The sequence below is a fragment of the Cyprinus carpio genome, chromosome A9 (assembly GCF_018340385.1).
Source record: "Cyprinus carpio isolate SPL01 chromosome A9, ASM1834038v1, whole genome shotgun sequence".
Classification (NCBI taxonomy): domain Eukaryota; kingdom Metazoa; phylum Chordata; class Actinopteri; order Cypriniformes; family Cyprinidae; genus Cyprinus; species Cyprinus carpio.
In genome coordinates this window covers 28537944-28557850 of record NC_056580.1, presented here as the reverse complement: position 1 = coordinate 28557850, position 19907 = coordinate 28537944, and the positions used below count along the sequence as shown (strand labels likewise).

General features: G+C 34.3%; 2 protein-coding genes across 4 annotated transcripts; both read right to left on the bottom strand.

Annotated features, from left to right (window-relative positions):
- Positions 1 to 656: 656 nt before the first annotated feature.
- cnmd (chondromodulin) lies at positions 657 to 7702 on the bottom strand. Of its 3 annotated transcripts, none has more exons than XM_042764370.1 (7): positions 7614 to 7702; positions 7389 to 7523; positions 5332 to 5430; positions 5177 to 5251; positions 3902 to 4052; positions 2259 to 2410; positions 657 to 1457 (listed from the first exon to the last, which is right to left on the bottom strand). In XM_042764370.1, exons 1-7 carry the CDS (start codon positions 7644 to 7646, stop codon positions 1233 to 1235), a joined length of 870 nt encoding a protein of 289 aa, XP_042620304.1. In that variant the 5' UTR covers positions 7647 to 7702; the 3' UTR covers positions 657 to 1232. The 3 variants fall into 3 exon arrangements, with proteins under 3 accessions (XP_042620304.1, XP_042620305.1, XP_042620303.1); XM_042764371.1 differs by having other exon boundaries at positions 658 to 1454; positions 3902 to 4055; XM_042764369.1 differs by having other exon boundaries at positions 661 to 1457; positions 3902 to 4055.
- Positions 7703 to 9970: 2268 nt separating this feature from the next.
- LOC109096123 (protocadherin-8-like) lies at positions 9971 to 17399 on the bottom strand. Its single transcript, XM_019109803.2, has 3 exons — positions 14740 to 17399; positions 13187 to 13382; positions 9971 to 10346 (listed from the first exon to the last, which is right to left on the bottom strand). Exons 1-3 carry the CDS (start codon positions 17158 to 17160, stop codon positions 9994 to 9996), a joined length of 2970 nt encoding a protein of 989 aa, XP_018965348.2. The 5' UTR covers positions 17161 to 17399; the 3' UTR covers positions 9971 to 9993.
- Between the last annotated feature and the right edge of the window lie 2508 nt (positions 17400 to 19907).

Below are 19907 nucleotides of genomic sequence, written 5' to 3'. Positions count from 1 at the left end.
AAGCTCCAATTTTTAATTGCTAGATTTTAATAGAAAATAAAATTTCCAGGTTTTCACTGTGGTCTCTTACTTTTGAAGCTCACTGCTTTTCATTTCAAACCTGAAACTGCTGTGGGATGAAAGCTATGGCATGAATAGCTCAGAAGGTGTTTGCTTTTCTCTCTTTTTAGTACATTTAAATCTTGCAGTACATACCATTTAATATCTCAGTGGGTTAATTCATGGATTAGCCAAATGATTACAAGCAAACCAAGCCTAAGCATAATGAGTTAGTAATGCCTACGCAGAGGATTTTGTGAAATCAGGTTGCAACTCTTAGACACAAGATGATATTAGTTTCATTCAACTCTGGACTTGTTAATTGCCTGGAGGCTGTGGAAATGTGTTTTACAGTTTGCATTTTAAAAAATGCAGTGCAAATATTTATTTTCATGTAGTTCTTCATGTAAATCTGAAGTATGTAATTTCTGTGCCACTTGCAATACCGAACAGAATTGCAAAAATAATGACTATTCCAATCAAACAGCGTCTTCCATTGGATTCCCATTGCATAGTGGCTTGGAAATAAAACACTTCTTATTTAGTTTTATATAATTAAAAAAAAAAAAAAAAAAAAAAAAAAAAAAAATAATTTAATAGTTCTAAAATCATGTCTGCTATTCAAAATTACATACGTTTATTTGTATTTTAGAACACATCCATGTCTGACATTCCATAAATGGTTACATTGGAGGTTTACTTTGTTAAAAATATCTCATTGTACCTAATTTTTCAACATTGCAAAACCCATATTTGTCAACTATGATTTTGAATCGGTCATGAACTTAAATCAATGCACTTCTCAAAATATATTTTATTGCATGTATTTTACAGTTTGCATTTAAAAAAAAAAAACGCCATACAAATATTTATTTGCATGTAAATCTGATGTTTTTCTCTGCCACTTGCGACCAACCAGAGTTTGGTTTGGTTCCTCTAGTGGCTCAAAAATAAAACACTACACATGTAAGTGTGTGCAATTCAAAAAACATATTTTAATGGTGCTAAAAAACATGTGTCTGTTATTCAAAACTACATATTCTCAACTATTGCTAGGTAAATTTTTATTTGTATATCCATGTCTGACTTTAAGAGGTTTATTTTTGTTGAAAATACCTTATTATGTACTTCAGTTGGACCTTAAGGGCAAATCTACTGTGCCTTCAGCTGGTAACCAGGAGAAACACGAGAGCTTACACGAGACCCAGCACGCGAGCTGCCCACCAGCGGCACGGCATGATTACCCTGCACACAGGCCGACAGCCGTGGTAGTTGTAAGGCCATGGCCAGTAGCCCCCGTGAGGCTCACAAACCCGCTCACAATGGGTGTAACTGCGATCACATTCTGTACAGCAAATGCCACGATGGTCCAGCATGGGATCGAACACCATGTGCCCCTCTGAACCCTCCTGATTCTGCTGGAGAGAGAAGAAAATAAAGATGGTGAGTGGAGCATTGTGTGATTATTTCAGTGGGGCAGCAATTCTGGTGCACTTGGTGCTTGAGATACATTTAAACACTTAGTGTCCGTTCTGTAAACTATACACTTCTGTTCAAAAGTTAGGTGTCAGTACGATTTTTTTATGTTTTTAAAAGAAGTCTTTTATATCCATCTTCATTTATTTGATTAAAAATACTGTAAAATTGTGAAATATTATTACAAAAATACAGGAAAAATTCTGAAATATTATTACAGTTTAAAATAAGTGGTTTATATTTGAATATATTGTAAAATGTAATTTATTCCTGTGTTCAAAGCTGAATTTTCAGCATCATTACTCCAGTCTTCAGTGTCACATGATCTTCAGAAATCATTCTAATATGCTGATTTGCTGCTCAAGAAACATTTCTGATTATTATCAATGTTGATATTTGAAATAGAAATATATTGTAACATTTAAATGTCACGTTTAATCAATATAATGCGTCTTTAATGAATAAAAATATATATATATATTATTCTTTTTATCTTACCCAAACTTTTTTAAGCAGCATAAATGGTTATATTAGATTATAAATAGGTTAAAAGGGCTATATTAAAACCAGCAAAAACTGTTACATTAAAATAGAAAAGAGTTCTTTTAAATTGTAATAATACTTAATTGTAAAAATAATTCACAATATATTTTTACTGTATTTTTGATCAAATAAATGCAGCCTTGGTGAGAGAGGAGACTTAAAATTCTATGCATTACTTTAATAATGAAGGCACTGCTCACATGATAAGGGTTTTCAGGGTTATAATCGGGCCCCGTCGGCCGCTCATCTTCTCTGGCTGAACTCGTGGAGTTTCGACGTCTCGTCTGTTGTCGATTTAATCCACCTGTACTCTGCCGTCTCGCTCGCGTCACACTTCTTCTCTTCCTCAGAGCTTCAGAAACAGCCAGCAGAGACCGAGAGTGAAGATAAGCAGCATTAAAGAGCGAGACATTTCTGAGCTTCAGATGGGAATCACCGCCTCATTCACAAATGTCACGGTCAGTGTGTAATGACCACTGCATAACAGTTTTGCATTAAATATCCCACCTGGGATCAATAAAATGTGTGCATTTGTATCTAAAAAAAAAACATGTTTATGTGCTGTATGAACCCAGCTAGCAGGAAATGTTCTCCAAACGTTCCGGGAAGGTCCTCTTAAAGTTATAAACATTTTCCAGTAACATTAATAGGCGTTCATTCAAAATTATCAGTTCTTAAATAATATTCTTAAATGTTAGCACAAAAATGTCATTTATACATTGTTCATGTATGGATTATTATTATTTATTTATTTATTTATTTTCTGAAAAGTTTAATTTGGACGTTTCTCTAATATTTTTTTTTTTTACCACTTTTCAAAAGTTCAACATTCAAAAAGTAATGTTACAGTAATGTTTTTAAATGATAAAATGGAACGTTCCTTTAATAACCTTTGCATGTTATTACTTGTTTCAGAACATTCAGAGAACATTCAGAAGTAACGTTCCCATAATGTTTGTAAAATGACAAAATGGAATGTTCCCCTAACGTTCACATAACAAACAAAAACATTCAGAAATAATGTTTTCATAACTTTATGGGAACGTTAGCAATACGTTCTTAGAACATACTTTTTTGATAGACGGATATCTCGTCTTTAAAAAATGTTCTGAAAATGTTTGCACAAAATATTATTTATACAGTATTCATGGGACGTTTTATTTCTGAAACATTTTAGTTGGATGTTCATCTAACGTTTTTTAAATGTCACTATTTGTTTTAGAATTTTCAGAGAACTTTCAAAAGTAACATTCCTATGATGTTTGCAAAAGCATAAAATGGAATGTTCTGTATAACCAAAAACATTTTAAAAAAAACTGGCCATTTTGAATGTTCAGAGAACATTCAGAAGTAATGTTTTCATAATTAATGGAAAATGTTTTGAGAACGTTTTACCAATGTTCCCATTAAGTTCTGAATGTTCTTTGAATGTGATGGAAACATTCCATTTTTATATTTGTGCAAACATTATGGGAACGTTACTCTGCAATGTTCTCTGAATGCTCTGAAACAAGTAGTAACATTTAAAAAACATTAGATGAACTTCCAACTGAAACATAAAAAAAAAATTAAAAAAAATTTGCAAACATTTTGAGAACATTATAAAAGACCAGATCACTTTGAATGAAAGTTTTGTGTTACTGGAAGAACATTTGTTCATAACTTTGAGAGAACCTTGCCAGAACTTTCTGAGAACATTTCCTGTTATCTGTGATTGGCTTGATGAATGGCATTATACTGCTCATACTAAACTATTAATCGTACAATAAAGATCAATACAACTTGAACTCCATCACTGCTGTTCATGTGGTGCAGGTTTATTGATGGAAATCAAATGAAACACCTCTGGAGTTTGCAGGATGATGCCAGTGAATGGGAAGGTCTCCGCAGAATCTCAGGATATCAGGGCTCAGAAAACTGATGTCCTTCAGTGGTTCTTCAGATGCGATCCAGACCAGAGACCCCACATCAGGTTTCACCGCCACAGCATCGTCCTCCTTTCAGTAATTACAACAGAACTCTGAAACCTGAAACTTCCAGACTAATTTTTTTTAATACAATCATGTTATGGACAGACAGACAGACAGACAGATAGACAGATAGACAGATAGATAGATAGATAGATAGATAGATAGATAGATAGATAGATAGATAGATAGATAGATAGATAGATAGATAGATAGACAATTCATACTTTTCTTCTCATAATTATGAGTTAATATTATGAGTTTTTATTTATTTTTAAATCCTGTGGCGTAGATGGGCTAGCAGAATGGATAGAATAGAATAGAATAGAATAGAATAGAATAGAATAGAATAGAATAGAATAGAATAGAATAGTCGACACCACAACTATAACAATAACACCAAAGAGGAGCAATATCATTGAAATCATTTTCACTTTTTTTTCAGCTGATGAATGACAGAATGTTGACAGCCAATCAGAATCCATTCTACTTTAAAAAGCTTGAGTATTTGAAGTGGCAGACAACAAAAATGCAGTGGGCGCTTGTAATAAACAGAACGTAATCACACGTTAGTGTGGACGCTATGTTAATTGTTGTCTTTATAATTATCATTTTCAGTGTATATGGCTTTTAACACATTGATCCTGACATAAAAGCATTAGCTCAACCAATGACATGAGTTTGGGGGCGGGGCTATCAGTTTGACAGACAGCAGATGGGGGCGTGGCCAGGAAACAGGTATTAAATTCAGTTTATTGATGCTGATGGTGCCGAAATTACACACTAAGCTTTAAGTAAACAGTTTGAGAGGAAAAAAATCTGTGAGGAGTTTAATGAGAAAGTTTCTACCCAGGCACAATTACAGCTAATTACATTTAATTTAGCTTGACACACGTTTTCCGCCAATTTAGTCTCATTTGTGTATGCATATTCATTTAGCAGATGCTTCTATCTGAGGTTTGTGAAACATGATGGACATGTAGAATTATTTCAGCGGGACTATTTTTAGGCATCATCAATTTCATTCATATTTCTTCAAAGTGGAATGCAGATATGGCCAAAATAGCCAATGCATAGTTAATGGGTTTTAAGTTAGTTGATGAAACTATATGTAGAATGTGAACTTTAATGGTGATCATGTTGTTTCTCACTTCAGAAAGTTCAGATCTGACTTGTGATTTGATGTAACACTTCTCTTTTCCAGGAAACTTGACTGCTGTAATGCCCTGTACACGAGAGGAAATAATGGAGTTATTTCATGAACACCTCTGAAATGAGATGAACAGGTTTATTATGTGCTACTTACAGCTGTAAAGTCTTGAACTTCCACAATCTTCGCATCTCCAGCATCTGAATCATCTTCTATCTTTATATCGATGTTGCTGCTGTAGTGAGTGCTGATCGCCTGTCAACACCAACATACCAGGGTTAATGAGTTTTTAAATTAAGCCAGTTTATGCTTAAAACAAGAAAAATATCTGCAAATGGGGTAAGAAAAAGTTAATTGAAAGTGAAAAGAAGATTATTTTTCTTGTGCCACTGGCAGATATTTGTTCTTTTTTTAAGAATAAATTAACTTAATTTCAGCGCAGATAAAAATACTAAGTTAGAAAATAATTTGTTTGCGATGTTCGTTACTTGAAATAAAACAAATATTAACTCTTAAATTAAATTAAATATTAAAACACCCATGTACTAAAATAACTAAAACTGTAAGAAAAACTAATAAACTATACAAACATATTTAAACAATAATAATGATAAAAATGACAAAAACACATAACAAAATAAATGTAAAAAAAATTAACTAATATTAAAATAAATATAAATAAAATATAAAATACTGTTTATTTCGGTTATTATTTCAACAATTTCTTATTTTACTTTTGTTCAACTTGATGTACTAGAATAACTAAAAATACAACATAAATAAAAACACATTTAAAAAAAGACATTTAAAAAACTGTAGTTTTAAAAAATCATATTTTAAATTTTAAGATTACAAATTATATTTTAATATTTAAAAATAAAAATGTAAAAAAAAACAAAATTAATTCTAAAAAGTAACCAATTTTAAAATGAATAAATGAATATGAATAAAATAAAATAAAATATTTAATCTAGTTGCTAAGGCAACATTTCTCATTTAGTTTAACCCTATTTACTACAGTAACTAAAACTAAAACTGAAATAAAAATGAATAAAAACTAGATAGACATAAAAACTAAAACTACTAAAACTAAAACAAAATTACTAAAACTTTAACCAAATATTTAAATGAAAATAATAAATATAAAACTAAAAAATTAAAAATACTAAAAACGGTAATAGTCTCTCAGTGATCCTAAAATTACACTGCAACGTACAAATATTACATATTTTACTCTAGTGGTTTTCATCAGGGAGAAACAAAGCTAAATAGAAATAATAAAACTAATGCATACTTGTGAAAAGGAGGAGAAAATGCTTCAAAATAGAATAATTTCTTAAAAATAATAATTTAATGTAATGTGTGACTTTTTTTTTTTCTTTTGTACATTAATCAGTTTTGGGTCTCCACTTAATCTGAGTCTTGAAGCAAACCTACTGTAGGTGAGAACCACTGATTAAATCCATATACAACATTTAAATGTGCAGTATTCCAGCAGGACGTTAGCGTACGGGTGCGGCTCTTACTGACCATTTGTGTTTGTGTAGTAAGTGATGCATGCTGATCTGTTTGCAGTGTTAACACTGCATGATTATAACCCAGCACACAGACCTCTTTGTTTGCCATCTTTAACCTGGTGGATTTTTTTGAAATACCAGAGGTGCCTGAAATCAATGCACACTGATGGCTGCTAATGCAAACACGCCGCTGCCTGCTTCATTGATAATTCATGACACTTTGCTGAGACAAACTGCAATTTAAATATTCTCATTCAGGCTCATTCAATATCGACACGTCTGCACTATTGCATCAGGATGCATTTTAGAGAAACCGTGTGATTATGCAATGCGGGTTATTACAAATGTATACTTTAAATATAGCAGTGTTACAAAATACCCCTGATGATTGCATGCATGCAAATTAAACCCAAAACACAGAACAATTTGCTCCACATCAAGAAGTACAAACAGTAAAAATGTTTTATTATTACACAGTTTCCATCCGGTTAACTCATCACAATAAATTCAGTCAATCCACTTCGATTTACTTCATTAATAATGAACGGTTTATTGCAGGCACTGCTTTGGTTCGCCTTTAAGGAGTTCAAGTTTTAGTTTTTGTGGGCTGAATTTCATAGATAGATGTAGGAAGTTGCTTCTAATCTTGAGCCAAACTAGTTTAGACCACTGTACAGTCTGGTCTGAGACACTTACTTCTTTCTCGCTGACTTTCCACAGGTAAAAAGCTCCAATGCCTCCAAAAAGAAGCAGAACGGCTCCTGCGATGAAGGCTACGACCGCCGTCTTCTTCAGACGCACTAAGCCTCTGGGCTTCAAGCTACTGTAAGCTATTAAGCACATATTGTTGGAATATAGACAGAATCAAGTATATTAGATGCATAATGTGAAGTTTAAAGATAAAATGAAAGCATCAAGTACCTCAAAAGGAACTTTTTCAGATGTTTCCTCCATGATGTTCTCACGTCTACTGAAAGCAGAGCTTTGTGACTTGGTGTAGCTTCTCTCAAGTTTCTATGTCATGTACTGGTGAGAGAGAGAGGAAAAATTCGGGGAAAATAAAACAGGGTCCCGGAGGAAACCCAAGACTGGAATTCCTCTCTGGGGCTTTTCTGTGGCCTGAGTAAAACAGTGCTGAGACTATTCATGCACATTTTGACTGAATTTGTGTAAATTGACAGGCAAAAAGAGACCCGGTATACTTGAATTCACCGTAGTAAATCCATGGGATGCTTTCCAAAGCAACATTTATAGTTCAGTTCAACAAAGTCAAGTAAGGTACTTTAGTTTTACTAACGCTGGATCTGTATAAGATCTAATTTATGAACACTAGAAGTCACAAAACACTTTTTTATGACTCCTTTGCATGAAGGATAACAGTAAACTGATTAAATAACACAAATGTTACAGTGATGAAAATATGTGACACACATGAAAACTCTTCTTTGTCAATCTTTTTTCATTATGAACATTCGTCAACCAGCTTCATCAGGTGCATCATGGGATGCTTTTTAACACTTTTGAAGGAGAAACATGCGTGATATAAACTAAAACCATTAAAAACATTTTACTTTAAATATATATTAATAATAAAAATATATTTTTTAAAGTTTTTATTTATTTTTTAATTTCAGCTATTTGGTAGGGCAATAATTTTTACTTTTATTTAGTTTAACGTACTATAATAATTGATGATAATAAATGAAATGAAATTTTAATTTTTTTAAAGTGTTGTATAATAATAATATAATAATACAAGCAATAATACAAAATAACTAATAAAAAAGACAAAAGCACGGGGAAATGTGTATAAATTTTTAATTAAAATGACGACAGAGAATATTATAACAAAAAATGCAAAAAATGAATATTATTATTTTTAATTTTATATATATATATACTTATATATATATATAATAGTATCTCTGTGATACTTTTATTACAATGCAATTTTAAATTTTATGATTTAAATTTTAAAAGTTATGTTGTGTATTGTTTATTTTAAGCCAATATTCAAGAATTTAAGCAGAAGCCTTTTAGATCAAATATTTTTTAGATAAACTGTGTCTTTTTACTGGATTTGACAAGGATACAAATCATTGTACACCTTTTTTTCCTCATGTTTTAATTTCTTAAAGTAGATTATTGCTCTAGCAAAGGCAAGGTTATGGGTTCGATCTGCAGGGAAAGCAACTGATAGAATATTAATGTGTAACTTGAATGAAATGTAAGTCGCTTTGGATAAAATCATCAGCCAAATACACAAATGTAAATGTAAAAAATAAATAACTTGTTCAGTCTAAGTAAATATTATAAAAGTGGTAACATTTGTAGCTTTAAAAACATTTAAAATGTTTGTTGCAGTTTGTTATTCATTTAACCGTGTTAATATAATGCAATTAGAAATTTTATGACAAAATTCAATTGTAAGCACAAATTATATTTGTCTATAAAGCTAAGGTTCAAGTTTTTATTTAGAAGCCTTTAGATTAAAAAAAAATTTAAGATCATAAATTGTGTCCAACCTTTTGACTGTTTTTTTTTTTTTTTTTCCGGGGATGCAAAACATATGTTTCCTGGCAACTGCAACTGATAGAATATTAATGTGTAACTCGAATGAAATGTAAGTCACTTTGGATAAAATCATCAGCCAAATGCACAAATGTAAATGTAAAAAATAAATAACTTGTTCAGTCTAAGTAAATGTTATAAAAGTGGTAACTTTTTTCGATTAAAAAAAATGAAATTCAATGTTTGATTGTGTTTTTTACTTTTGTTAATCATTTTAAATTTTTTTTTTATGAAAGAAATGTATGTAGGTTTTGTATTTATGATAAAAAAAATTAAGATCAGTAAGTTTACATAAATTATGTACAAAATAATGTACAAAATAATTGTAAATTTTACCGTAAATTATTAGTTTTTAAGATCACAAATTATGTCGAAAATTCTGACTGGTTTTGTCAAGGATGAAAAACATTGTAGATTTTACCATAACTTATTTTATTTCTCATGTTTTCATTTCTTAAAAAGAAACCTGTGCAAGTAAACATTATAAAAGTGGTAACATTTGTAGCTTTTAAAAAATGACATTTAATGTGTTACAGTTTGTTACAGTGTGACAAAAAAAAGTGACTTACAAACACAATCACATTTTTATCATCCAAAACATGCTATGAAAAAAACAACAACAACAACAACAACAAAAAAAAAACAGGTAATATTGTTAAATGTTGATTTTGTATTTTGTATATATAAATGATGTATGGTGTGTAAAGTATGTATATTACAGTGTATTGTATCAGGCTTCTGTAAATCTGGCGGGACTCTCTGTGGTGATGGGTTTGGTGGAGTGTGTGAAGACTTGCACATCTATATTCTGTGAGTCTTGTCTCCGCTGTGACTGTGGAGAGCAGATGTGAATGTAATCGTACTGACTCTGCTGATCTTCTGTAAGGCTGTGCAAGGCCACGCTTCTGTTGGTCTGCGTGTCGTAACTGCTCCTCTGAAGCGTGGCCTGTGAGCACGGCCTCGTCCTTGAGAAGGTCGAGAGATGTCTGTTATTAATGCTCCCGCTGGTTCTGCTGACAGACGGGCTCCAGCATCTGTCTGAGTGACCCAGGATCCTGCACTCGCTGGTGCAAGCCCACAGACCTGAGGAAACACACTCCGTTCAGGACTCTTACACAATTGCCACAGAATAAAAACAAAGGTATTGCAACTTTTTAGCTCACAATTCTGATTTATATCTTAATTAAACTTCAGTCCATTCCAATCAACAGCAATTGAGTTTACATCTCGTAATTTTGACGTTTTTCTCAGATTTCTTAGTTCACATCTCGTAATTTTGACTTTTTTTCTATGAATTCTAAGTCTACATCTCATAATTTTGACTTTTTTTCTAAGAATTCTTAATTTACATCTCACAATTTTTTTCCTTTTTTTTTTAACGAAATTCTAAATTTACATCTCGTAATTTTTTACTTTTTTCTAAGAATTCTTAATTTACATCTCGTAATTTTTACTTTTTTTATGAATTCTAAGTTTACATCACGTAATTTTTTATTTTTTTCTAAGAATTCTAAGTTTACATCTCGCAATTTGTACTGTTTTTGTACTTTTTTTGTGAATTCTAAGTTTACATCTCGCAATTTTTACTTTTTTTTGAATTCTAAGTTTTTTGATTTTTCTTTTTTTCTAAGAATTCAAGTTTACATCTCATAATTTTGACTTTTTTCTAAGAATTCGTTGTTTACATCTCGCAATTTTTAATTTTTGGGAATTCTAACTTTACATCTCATAATTTTGATTTTTTTTTCTAAGAATTATTAATTTACATCTCGCAATTTTTACTTTTTTTGTGAATTCTAAGTTTACATCTCATAATTTTGACTTTTTTCTAAGAATTCATAGTTTACATCTCGTAATTTTGACTTTTTTCTAAGAATTCATAGTTTACATCTCGTAATTTTGACTTTTTTACGAATTCTAAGTTTACATCTCGAAATTTTGACTTTTTTTCTAAGAATTCTAAGTTTATATCTCGCAACTTTTACTTTGTTCTACAAATTCTTAGTTTACATCTCGTAATTTTGACGTTTTTTTCTAAGAATTCTTAATTTACATCTTGTAATTTTGACTTTTTTTTCTACAAATTCTTAGTTTACATCTCGTAATTTTGACTTTTTTCTAATAATTCCAAGTTTACATCTCATAATTTTGACTTTTTTCTAAGAATTCATAGTTTACATCTCGTAATTTTGACTTTTTTACGAATTCTAAGTTTACATCTCGAAATTTTTACTTTTTTACGAATTCTAAGTTTACATCTCGAAATTTTTACTTTTTTTCTAAGAATTTTAAGTTTACATCTCGTAATTTTTACTTTCTTCTACAAATTCTAAGTTTACATCTCGCAATTTTTACTTTTTCTCCATGAATTCTAAGTTTACATCTCGTAATTTTGACGTTTTTTTCTAAGAATTCTTAATTTACATCTCGTAATTTTGACTTTTTTTTCTACAAATTCTTAGTTTACATCTCGTAATTTTGACTTTTTTCTAAGAATTCCAAGTTTACATCTCGTAATTTTGACTTTTTTCTAAGAATTCTTAGTTTACATCTCGTAATTTTGACTTTTTTTCTACAAATTCTTGGTTTACATCTCGTAATTTTGACTTTTTTTTCTACAAATTCTTAGTTTACATCTCGTAATTTTGATTTTTTTCTAAGAATTCCAAGTTTACATCTCGTAAATTTTGATCTTCTTTTTTTAAGAATTCTTAGTTTACATCTCGTAATTGTGACTTTTTTAAAGAATTCTTAGTTTACATCTCGCAATTTTGACTTTTTTTAAGAATTCTTAGTTTACATCTCGCAATTTTGACTTTTTTTAAGAATTCTTAGTTTACATCTCGAAATTTTGACATTTTCTAAGAATTCTTAACTGACATCTCGGAATTTTTTACTTTTATTTCTAAGAATTCTTAGTTTACATCTCATAATTTTTATTTTTTTTAAGAATTCTTAGTTTACATCTCGCAATTTTGACTTTTTTTTAAGAATTCTTAGTTTACATCTCGAAATTTTGACATTTTCTAAGAATTCTTAACTGACATCTCTGAATTTTTTACTTTTATTTCTAAGAATTCTTAGTTTACATCTCATAATTTTGACTTTTTTCCTAAGAATTCGAAGTTTACATCTCGTAATTTTTACTTTTTTTAAGAATTCTTAGTTTACATCTCGTAATTTTTACTTTTTTTAAGAATTCTTAGTTTACATCTCATAAATTTGACATTTTCTAAAAATTCTTAATTGACAAAAAAAATTCTTAATTTTTTCTACAAATTCTTAGTTTATTTCTCGTACTTTTTACTTTTTTTTTCTCCGAATTCTTAGTTTACATCTCGTAACTTTGACTTTTTTTCTACGAATTCTTAGTTTACATCTGGTAATTTTGACTTTTTTCTAAGAATTCTCAGTTTACATCTCGTAATTCATTGTGACTGAATAATTGTGACTTTGTTCCCTGCAATTTATATTGATTTCATGTCTCACAATTCAGATTTTTGACTGCGTCTTTGTCTGCTTCATTGCAACAGTTTTCTCAAGCATACAAATGATCACAGTTGTGTAAGACTTACTTTCTAACTGTATAAAAATAAACTACAACCATCTCCTCTCTAATTAGTATAAGATTAGTATATCAATGCTCCAAATGCTCCAATAATTCTTTGTTTTGCATCAGATCCTATTTTCAAGTAGTTTTGATGTTTAAGTTGATGTGGAGGTGTGTGTGTGTGTGTGTGTGTGTATATATACACACACACTAAAACAAATATTACTGTATATAGATATATACATTTTTTAAAATTATTGTTGTTTTTGTTGTTGTTGTTGTGTGTATTCTGCTAAAAATATTAAATATATTATTATTTTGAACATTGATACTTTAATATATATATAATAAATAGTGATGAGTTGATTCTCACCTTTATATGAAGTGTAGTCTTTCTTGAGGCCTTCACTGATGTCAGAATCACTGTCATTAACATCACTGTCTCCTTTTCCACTGTCTTTGCCGCTGATCTGTGGGTCTCTGACTGCGATGGTCATCATGGAGTTTCCTTTCCATACCGTGATGGGTCGAGCATTGTCTTTACCATAACCAGGCAAAGTGGAATATCCCTGTGAAAACACAAGAACGAAAACTCATCCTCTCTATTCTTCTGGAACGACATGAAGGTGAGTAAATAATGACAGATTTTTCATTTTGTTGATGAACTATTAAACCTCTGTTACTGTTTTCTAGCCCGTTCACACAAAGCTCATTTTTTCAGTCTGCACTGTTTTTTGTTGGTATACTGTATATACACATGCATCACACAGATGTCTTTGTTGCACTGCACACTTGTTTTATTTCTGCATCTCTTGCCATGAACCTATTTAATTTAAAGACAGCTTATATTTGGTAAAACACATTCCATTGCAGTCCTTCTAGCTGTTTTGTAGCACGTGACTTGTTTTTTTAAGATGTTAAAATCAGCTTTTAAAATACCCCTGTGATCTGTCACATTGCTTTGTGCTATTTTTTATTGGTCGTCTATTTACTAATAGCTTTTGGCCATTTAGTCACATCTCACATCTCGCCTTCCGCTGTAAGCGTTGTGTTTTTAAAAAATCCCATTTTAAAATCAGCCCTTTAGTCATTGCATCATATCTCTCTGTGTTTTTCAGTGTTTCACACCATGAGTTGTATGTTTATAAGACAACATGTCAACTTAAACACTGATTGACCTATTTTCTGTTCTGCTCCTTTGCATCAGTCTCCTATATTTATTTAATCATTCCTTCCTTCCTTCATTATATTTTGGCCTATTTTCATGTGCATCAGACAGACATTTTTGGTTGTTGCATCACATTTTTTATTTTTTTCATTTTACAATGTGAGCATTGCATTTTTAACATTGCCAGTCAGAAAGCTCTCGGATTTCATCAAAAACATCTTAATTTGTGTTCTAAAGATTAAGTTTTGTGTGCTTTTGTCCTTTTTGTTAATTTCAAGTAATTAAAATGCTTTTTTATGTTTTTAGATTTTAGTTGCCTATGATAACCCTAAATTGTAAAATAATGTGTATCCCAATCCTTCAGTTCTGTTGTAATCATGTTTGCTCTTTTGCACCATTTTATTTACTGTTGCAAACTTATCAGATGGACGTCTATGGGTGTTGCATTGCATCTCATTATTTTTCGCTGTCATTCTGTCAGCATTTTTTGAAAAATTCTTCTTTTATGTACATATACAGTATGTGAGATCTTTGTTCACTGTGTTGTGCAAAGTACACATTTTAAAAATGTGTTTTGTCCCATTCCTTTGAGTTCCATCTGCACTGTTTTGCATTGGCCTGTACTCTTGCGTCATTAGCATTGCATATAGAGCCCTGGGTTCTGTTCAGCTGTGCTCTGTCTAGCTGTTTTTCAATGCATGTCCTGTGTGAATGGCCCCTCATATACACACACACAAAAAGAAACAGTCACCACTTACATCTATTTCCCCCGCCACACTTCTATATTTGCTCTTGAAGGTCTGTGGGGTTTCGTTAAAAACTTCAGCAGTTGCCTGCACGCTGTTGTGTAGTTTTTCAGGCGTGCCGATGACGTTCGTGGAGTGAAATGCATGCGTGTCGAACACATTGGCCGTCTGGCTGGAGATCATTGACACGGCGTTGTGCTCTTTAGCGTAAGGAATATCCACCGCGTCAGGGAGGTCAGCTTGTCTCTTCTGACCGTTTTTGCGACTTTTGCATAGTATGAACGATAAAATAGCCAAAAACAGCAACGAGGAACTCGTCAAAGCCAAGATTAAAATAAGCATCCATTGTTTTGGTTCGCCGTCCTCTCTTTCATCGTAGAAATTGCCATTTGAGGGCACAGACTCGGTTAGGGTGAAATGAATCGTAGCTGTTGAGGTTAGCGACGGGTGACCGTTGTCGTTAACCGTCACTAAGACTTTCCATAAGTCGTACTCGTCGTAAGGGATTTTGTGGTTGATATATATTTCCCCCGTATTCGGATCGATGGCGAAACCCAAATCGCCTCCGTCGTAGAGTTTGTAAGTGAGCTCTGCGTTCAAACCGGTGTCTGAATCTTTCGCCGCAATTCGGGTCACGATATAACCGGGCGGCGCGTCTCTGGGAAGCTGAATTTCGGCAGATCCGTTGACGAGAGGCGGTTGCGTTATCGAAGGCGTGTTGTCATTCTGATCGACTATATTGATAATCAGTACAGCGTTGCTGTGAAGTTGAGGCCATCCTCGGTTCGGTGGCTGGACTGGAAGCGATGGTGGAGCTTCTTGGTTTCTTAGTTGATTGTTTGTTTTGAGTGAGTGATTCCCCGCTTGATTCATAATAGCAAACCTTGAAATACTGTTAGTGTCCGAGTCAAAAAGCTCATAGGTTATTTCCCCGTTAAGCCCCGAATCCTGATCGCTGGCTAAAATCGTGGTGATGTAGGTACCTGGGAGTTGATTCTCCTCAATGAAACCTTCATATATCTTAGCACTGAATGTCGGCGCATTGTCGTTGACATCCGTTAGCCGTATAATATAATGAGTTACCGTGCGTAACGGCGGTACGCCGAAGTCCTCAGCCACCACAGTTAAATTATACTCCGGGATCTTCTCTCTATCCAAGGGTGCCATTGTGACTATCGTGTAGCTCCCTTCATACGCTCTTTTAAGCCTGAAGTTTCCATGTCCGCCGTTCAGAGTGCAGCTCACTTGCCCGTTCGCTCCAGTGTCCTTGTCTCTGATGCTGATTAAAGCCACCATGATGTCTGGACCTGTAGCTTCGCTGACATGCGCAACACCGTCTGTTACTGACGTGATGGACGTGAGGATGATTTCAGGCAGGTTGTCGTTCACATCTCTGATGTTGATGATGATTTTGCACACGGAGGGCACCGGATTGTTACCTAAATCGGTGGCTTGCACGTCGATCTCATACGTGGTCTCGTCTTCATAATCCACAGGGTTTTGCAAAGTCAAATGTCCTGTTTTATAATCCAGTTTAAACAGTTGTCTGATCTTTTTTGTGACTTGTTTGCCAAATTCATACACGACCTGTCCATTGAGACCTTCATCCGGGTCGACGGCGTTTAAGTCTAGCAGAAGTGAATCAACAGGGGTGTCCTCTGGCACATCCACAGAGTAATGGCTGTGGTCAAACAGCGGGCTGTTGTCATTAGCATCCTTCACTTTGATGGTGACATTAGTGGCACCGCTTTTCGCGGGATGCCCGCCGTCTGCCGCCACGAGTTTGAGCGCGAAAAAAGCGCGGGATTCTCGGTCGAGCTCTTTGACGAGCACCAGCTCCGCATATTTAACCCCATCCACTCGCGTTACGACATCGATGCTGAAGTGAGTGTTCTCGCTCAGGTGGTAGGTTTGGATAGAGTTGGAGCCCACGTCCGCGTCCTCGGCGGCGTCCAGCGCGATGCGCGTCCCCAGCGCCGCGCTCTCGGAGATCTCGATGGTGCACTCGGCGCGCGGGAACTCCGGCGAGTTGTCGTTCACGTCCAGCACCTCCACCTCGACGTGGAAGAGCTCGAATTGCTCGGCGGACACGAAGGCGACGTCGAAAGTGATTACGCACCGCGGGTTGCGCTTGCAGACGCGCTCGCGGTCGACGCGCTCCTCTACCGTCAGCCTCCCGTCGCTTTCCCTGAATCGGATGAAGGTGCCGGTGGACGGGCTCATGAGCTTAAACCTGATGCCGGGGAAAGTCCTGCGCGTTTTGTCCGGGGTCCAGGTTACATTGCTGGCTAGAGTTCCGATGACCGTCGGCGGGCGAACCTCCTCATATATCTTATACCTCACCGTCCGTTCCTCAGACACGACCTGTGACAGCAGCGAAACGCAGACGACCGTGACTCCAAGTATCCGCGCGAACAGAAGTCCTCGCTCCATTTTCAGCGCACCTGAGCGCGGAGAGAGTCGCCGCGAGTCCCGCCGTTCATCAGGTTCTCTCAACTGAAGAGCGAGTCACTTCTTCTGCGTGCGGCTTCTTCTCTGACCCCTCCCGCGACAGACAGACACACACACACCAATGACATTTACAATGGCCAACACACCTTCACACAAGTCTGATGCACGCGGGAACGAACGCGATATTCAATGCATTTTGAATGGAATTGAAGAGAATATTCAGTAGGACTCGGGCATTGTGCGCGCGCGTGGGGAGGGTTACAGGACAAAGAAAAAGACATTTCGTTGTCTTTCTCCTATTTGCATGGACAGGAAAGGGCACTGATTTTAATGCATTTGCAGTAGAGACATGAAAGTGTCCTTATTATGAATATAAATATTATTTAAATATATATTGACATGACCTAGGCTAATTGGAGTCTGTTTTTAAAAAAATACAGGTTCTGAGTTTGCATAGAACCTTAAGATGTTTTCAAATGTGGACTGAATTGCCATTGTCTGAGAAAGGGGACGGTGACGTGACATTTCTGTCCTACAAATATCTTTGAATCATTTGGATGGGCAGCACGTAACACTGATTTTGTCCAGTGCACATAGTATTTTATTTAGCAGATTGTCCTGCGGTGTGACGGTGTACTGTGTTGTGTAGTGTAATGCGTTGTTGAGGAATGTGGATAGAAATGCTATTTATTGCAATGGTTGCACTACATTTCACTCTAATGTACAATTTTGTCACCCATTCTTGACTCCTGTGGAGTAACTCATAAAATCTCTTTGTAAATGTGCATCCTTGAAAATGTGGCTCAACAGGACGCAAGTAAGATATAGTTTTCCAAACTTGTAAGTTAAGAAGAAGAAAAGTTCTGCCTCCTGCTATTCTTTTAAGGCCTGTTTAACTCCCTCCACGCTCATATATTAAGTCCTGTGGTGTTACACCTCCCAAAATAGCCGAATCCCTTTAAACTTCATCTAAAAGTACTTTAACAGCATTTTCAGATTGTCTTATTATTATTTATGTGCGTTGAGTTTTCACAGCCTCATTAATTGAGAGACTACAGGGGATGTGTGCTTTATAAAAAATAATTTGTCACACTGCAGGGACATAGAAATGAAAGTGAAAAGTTGATTAAAAGTGGCGGGGGAATAAATTCACTTTTCCACATTCTCACTATCTGTCTGCCAATCTGTCTCATCCGTCCATCTCTTATCACAAATCTCTCTCTTTGAAAGCATAACTATAATGTATTCATCTTTAATTAATATATATAAATATTGTCTGACTGGTTGGTGAGAGTCTATACAGAGGAGTGTGTATCTCTCTGGTTTTTTTGGGCTTTTTTTAATCTGAGAATTTTGGTGTGATATCTGTGAAGTGCTTCTAAATATTCCATGAATTTATCGTACGCACCTATAAAATTTATTCCAAACATTCCAGATTATATTTCGCAGAAAGCACTGTATTTCATTGGAAGTTCAGGGCAATCTTTTGTGCTTTCAAATGAATCCAAGGAGCTGAAAAGAGCTTTTTGTAGGGGGGAAATGCTGTGCAACTGTTAGAGAGGAGATAGGGATTCCAAATTTATAGTCCGCTCACAGACATAATTCCATTTTTAATAGGATTCTAAATGCATTTGGTTTCAGGGGATATCTTTTTGCATTTTTCAAGTTAGCTAATCACATCCGTCTATGACATGCTTCAAGAAATGGCACGGAAGTCGACACATAAAACTAGGAACGGGCTTCATAAAGCTTTGAAATGGGAATTGGGATATTTTTTTGGCATTTTTGAAGTCTGTTGGTTGATTTGTGCTTCTGGGGGGAGATGATTTTAAGATTCCTTCTGGACACAGTAGAGTCTCTCTCCCGGGGAAACCGAGCCTTTCTGAGAACTGCGTTAAGATTTGCAGAGTTTTTGTGAGATGCCCTTCGGGAATTGTGTGTGCCAGTCTTCAGTGGCAGCTCTGATGATTAAATTGAGAGAAAGAGCGAGAGATAGAAGGAAACTATATCAGTGACCTTTGCCTTATCATCTGTTCCATGTAAACATTTAGTTTCATGGCATTTCATGTCTTGAATTCATGCATTTTCATCTAATACACTGAATACAAGATTGCTTGCCCCTTTTCCTTCTGCACTATAAAAAACTATTTTATTTTTCTTGCCATCCAAGATTAGGATGAGTTTGTTTCTTCATCAGATTTGTAGAAATGTAGCATTGCATCAGTGTCTCAGCCATGGATGCTCTGCAGTGAATGGGTGCCGTCAGAATGAGAGTCCAAATAGCTGATAAAAACATCACAATAATCCTCAAGTAATCCAAAGCACTCCAGTCCATCCGTTCACATCTGGAGAAGACAAAAGATGAAACAAATCCATTGTTTTTAACTTCAAACTGTTGCTTCTGGCTAAAATATGAGTCCATAATTCATAATAATGCTTCCTCCAGTAAAAAAGTGCATCTCCTGTTGTCTCTCACATCAAAATCCAGCAACATACTTGTTTAGAGCTGCTTTTGCTTGTAAACGGTGCTTGATCTGTGCAGATTTCTCTCCTGATTCAGACTAGACCACTTTTTGTTATTATGGATTATTACTACTTTGAATTAGCCTTTAATATTATATTTTCAGTTGTAGTTTTTTTTTTCCTCATAGTTTAAATATTTTTCTTAGTTTTTTTTTTTTTCTTTTTAAGGTTACAACTTTTGTTTTATTTTATTAATATTTAGATTT

What these genes read in the sequence shown, in the direction of transcription:
- cnmd (XM_042764369.1), bottom strand. Translation starts at nt 7,646, where the DNA reads ATGGAGGAAACATCTGAAAAAGTTCCTTTTGAG. An exon ending in CTGAAAAAGTTCCTTTTGAG is followed by an intron (nt 7,524 to 7,613) that starts GTACTTGATGCT and finishes ATGTGCTTAATA; the next exon opens with GCTTACAGTAGCTTGAAGCC. An exon ending in TCATCCTGCAAACTCCAGAG is followed by an intron (nt 2,411 to 3,901) that starts GTGTTTCATTTG and finishes CTGTTTCTGAAG; the next exon opens with CTCTGAGGAAGAGAAGAAGT.
- LOC109096123 (XM_019109803.2), bottom strand. Translation starts at nt 17,160, where the DNA reads ATGGAGCGAGGACTTCTGTTCGCGCGGATACTTGGAGTCACGGTCGTC. An exon ending in GTGTGGCGGGGGAAATAGAT is followed by an intron (nt 13,383 to 14,739) that starts GTAAGTGGTGAC and finishes GTGTTTTCACAG; the next exon opens with GGATATTCCACTTTGCCTGG. An exon ending in AGACTACACTTCATATAAAG is followed by an intron (nt 10,347 to 13,186) that starts GTGAGAATCAAC and finishes GTGTTTCCTCAG; the next exon opens with GTCTGTGGGCTTGCACCAGC.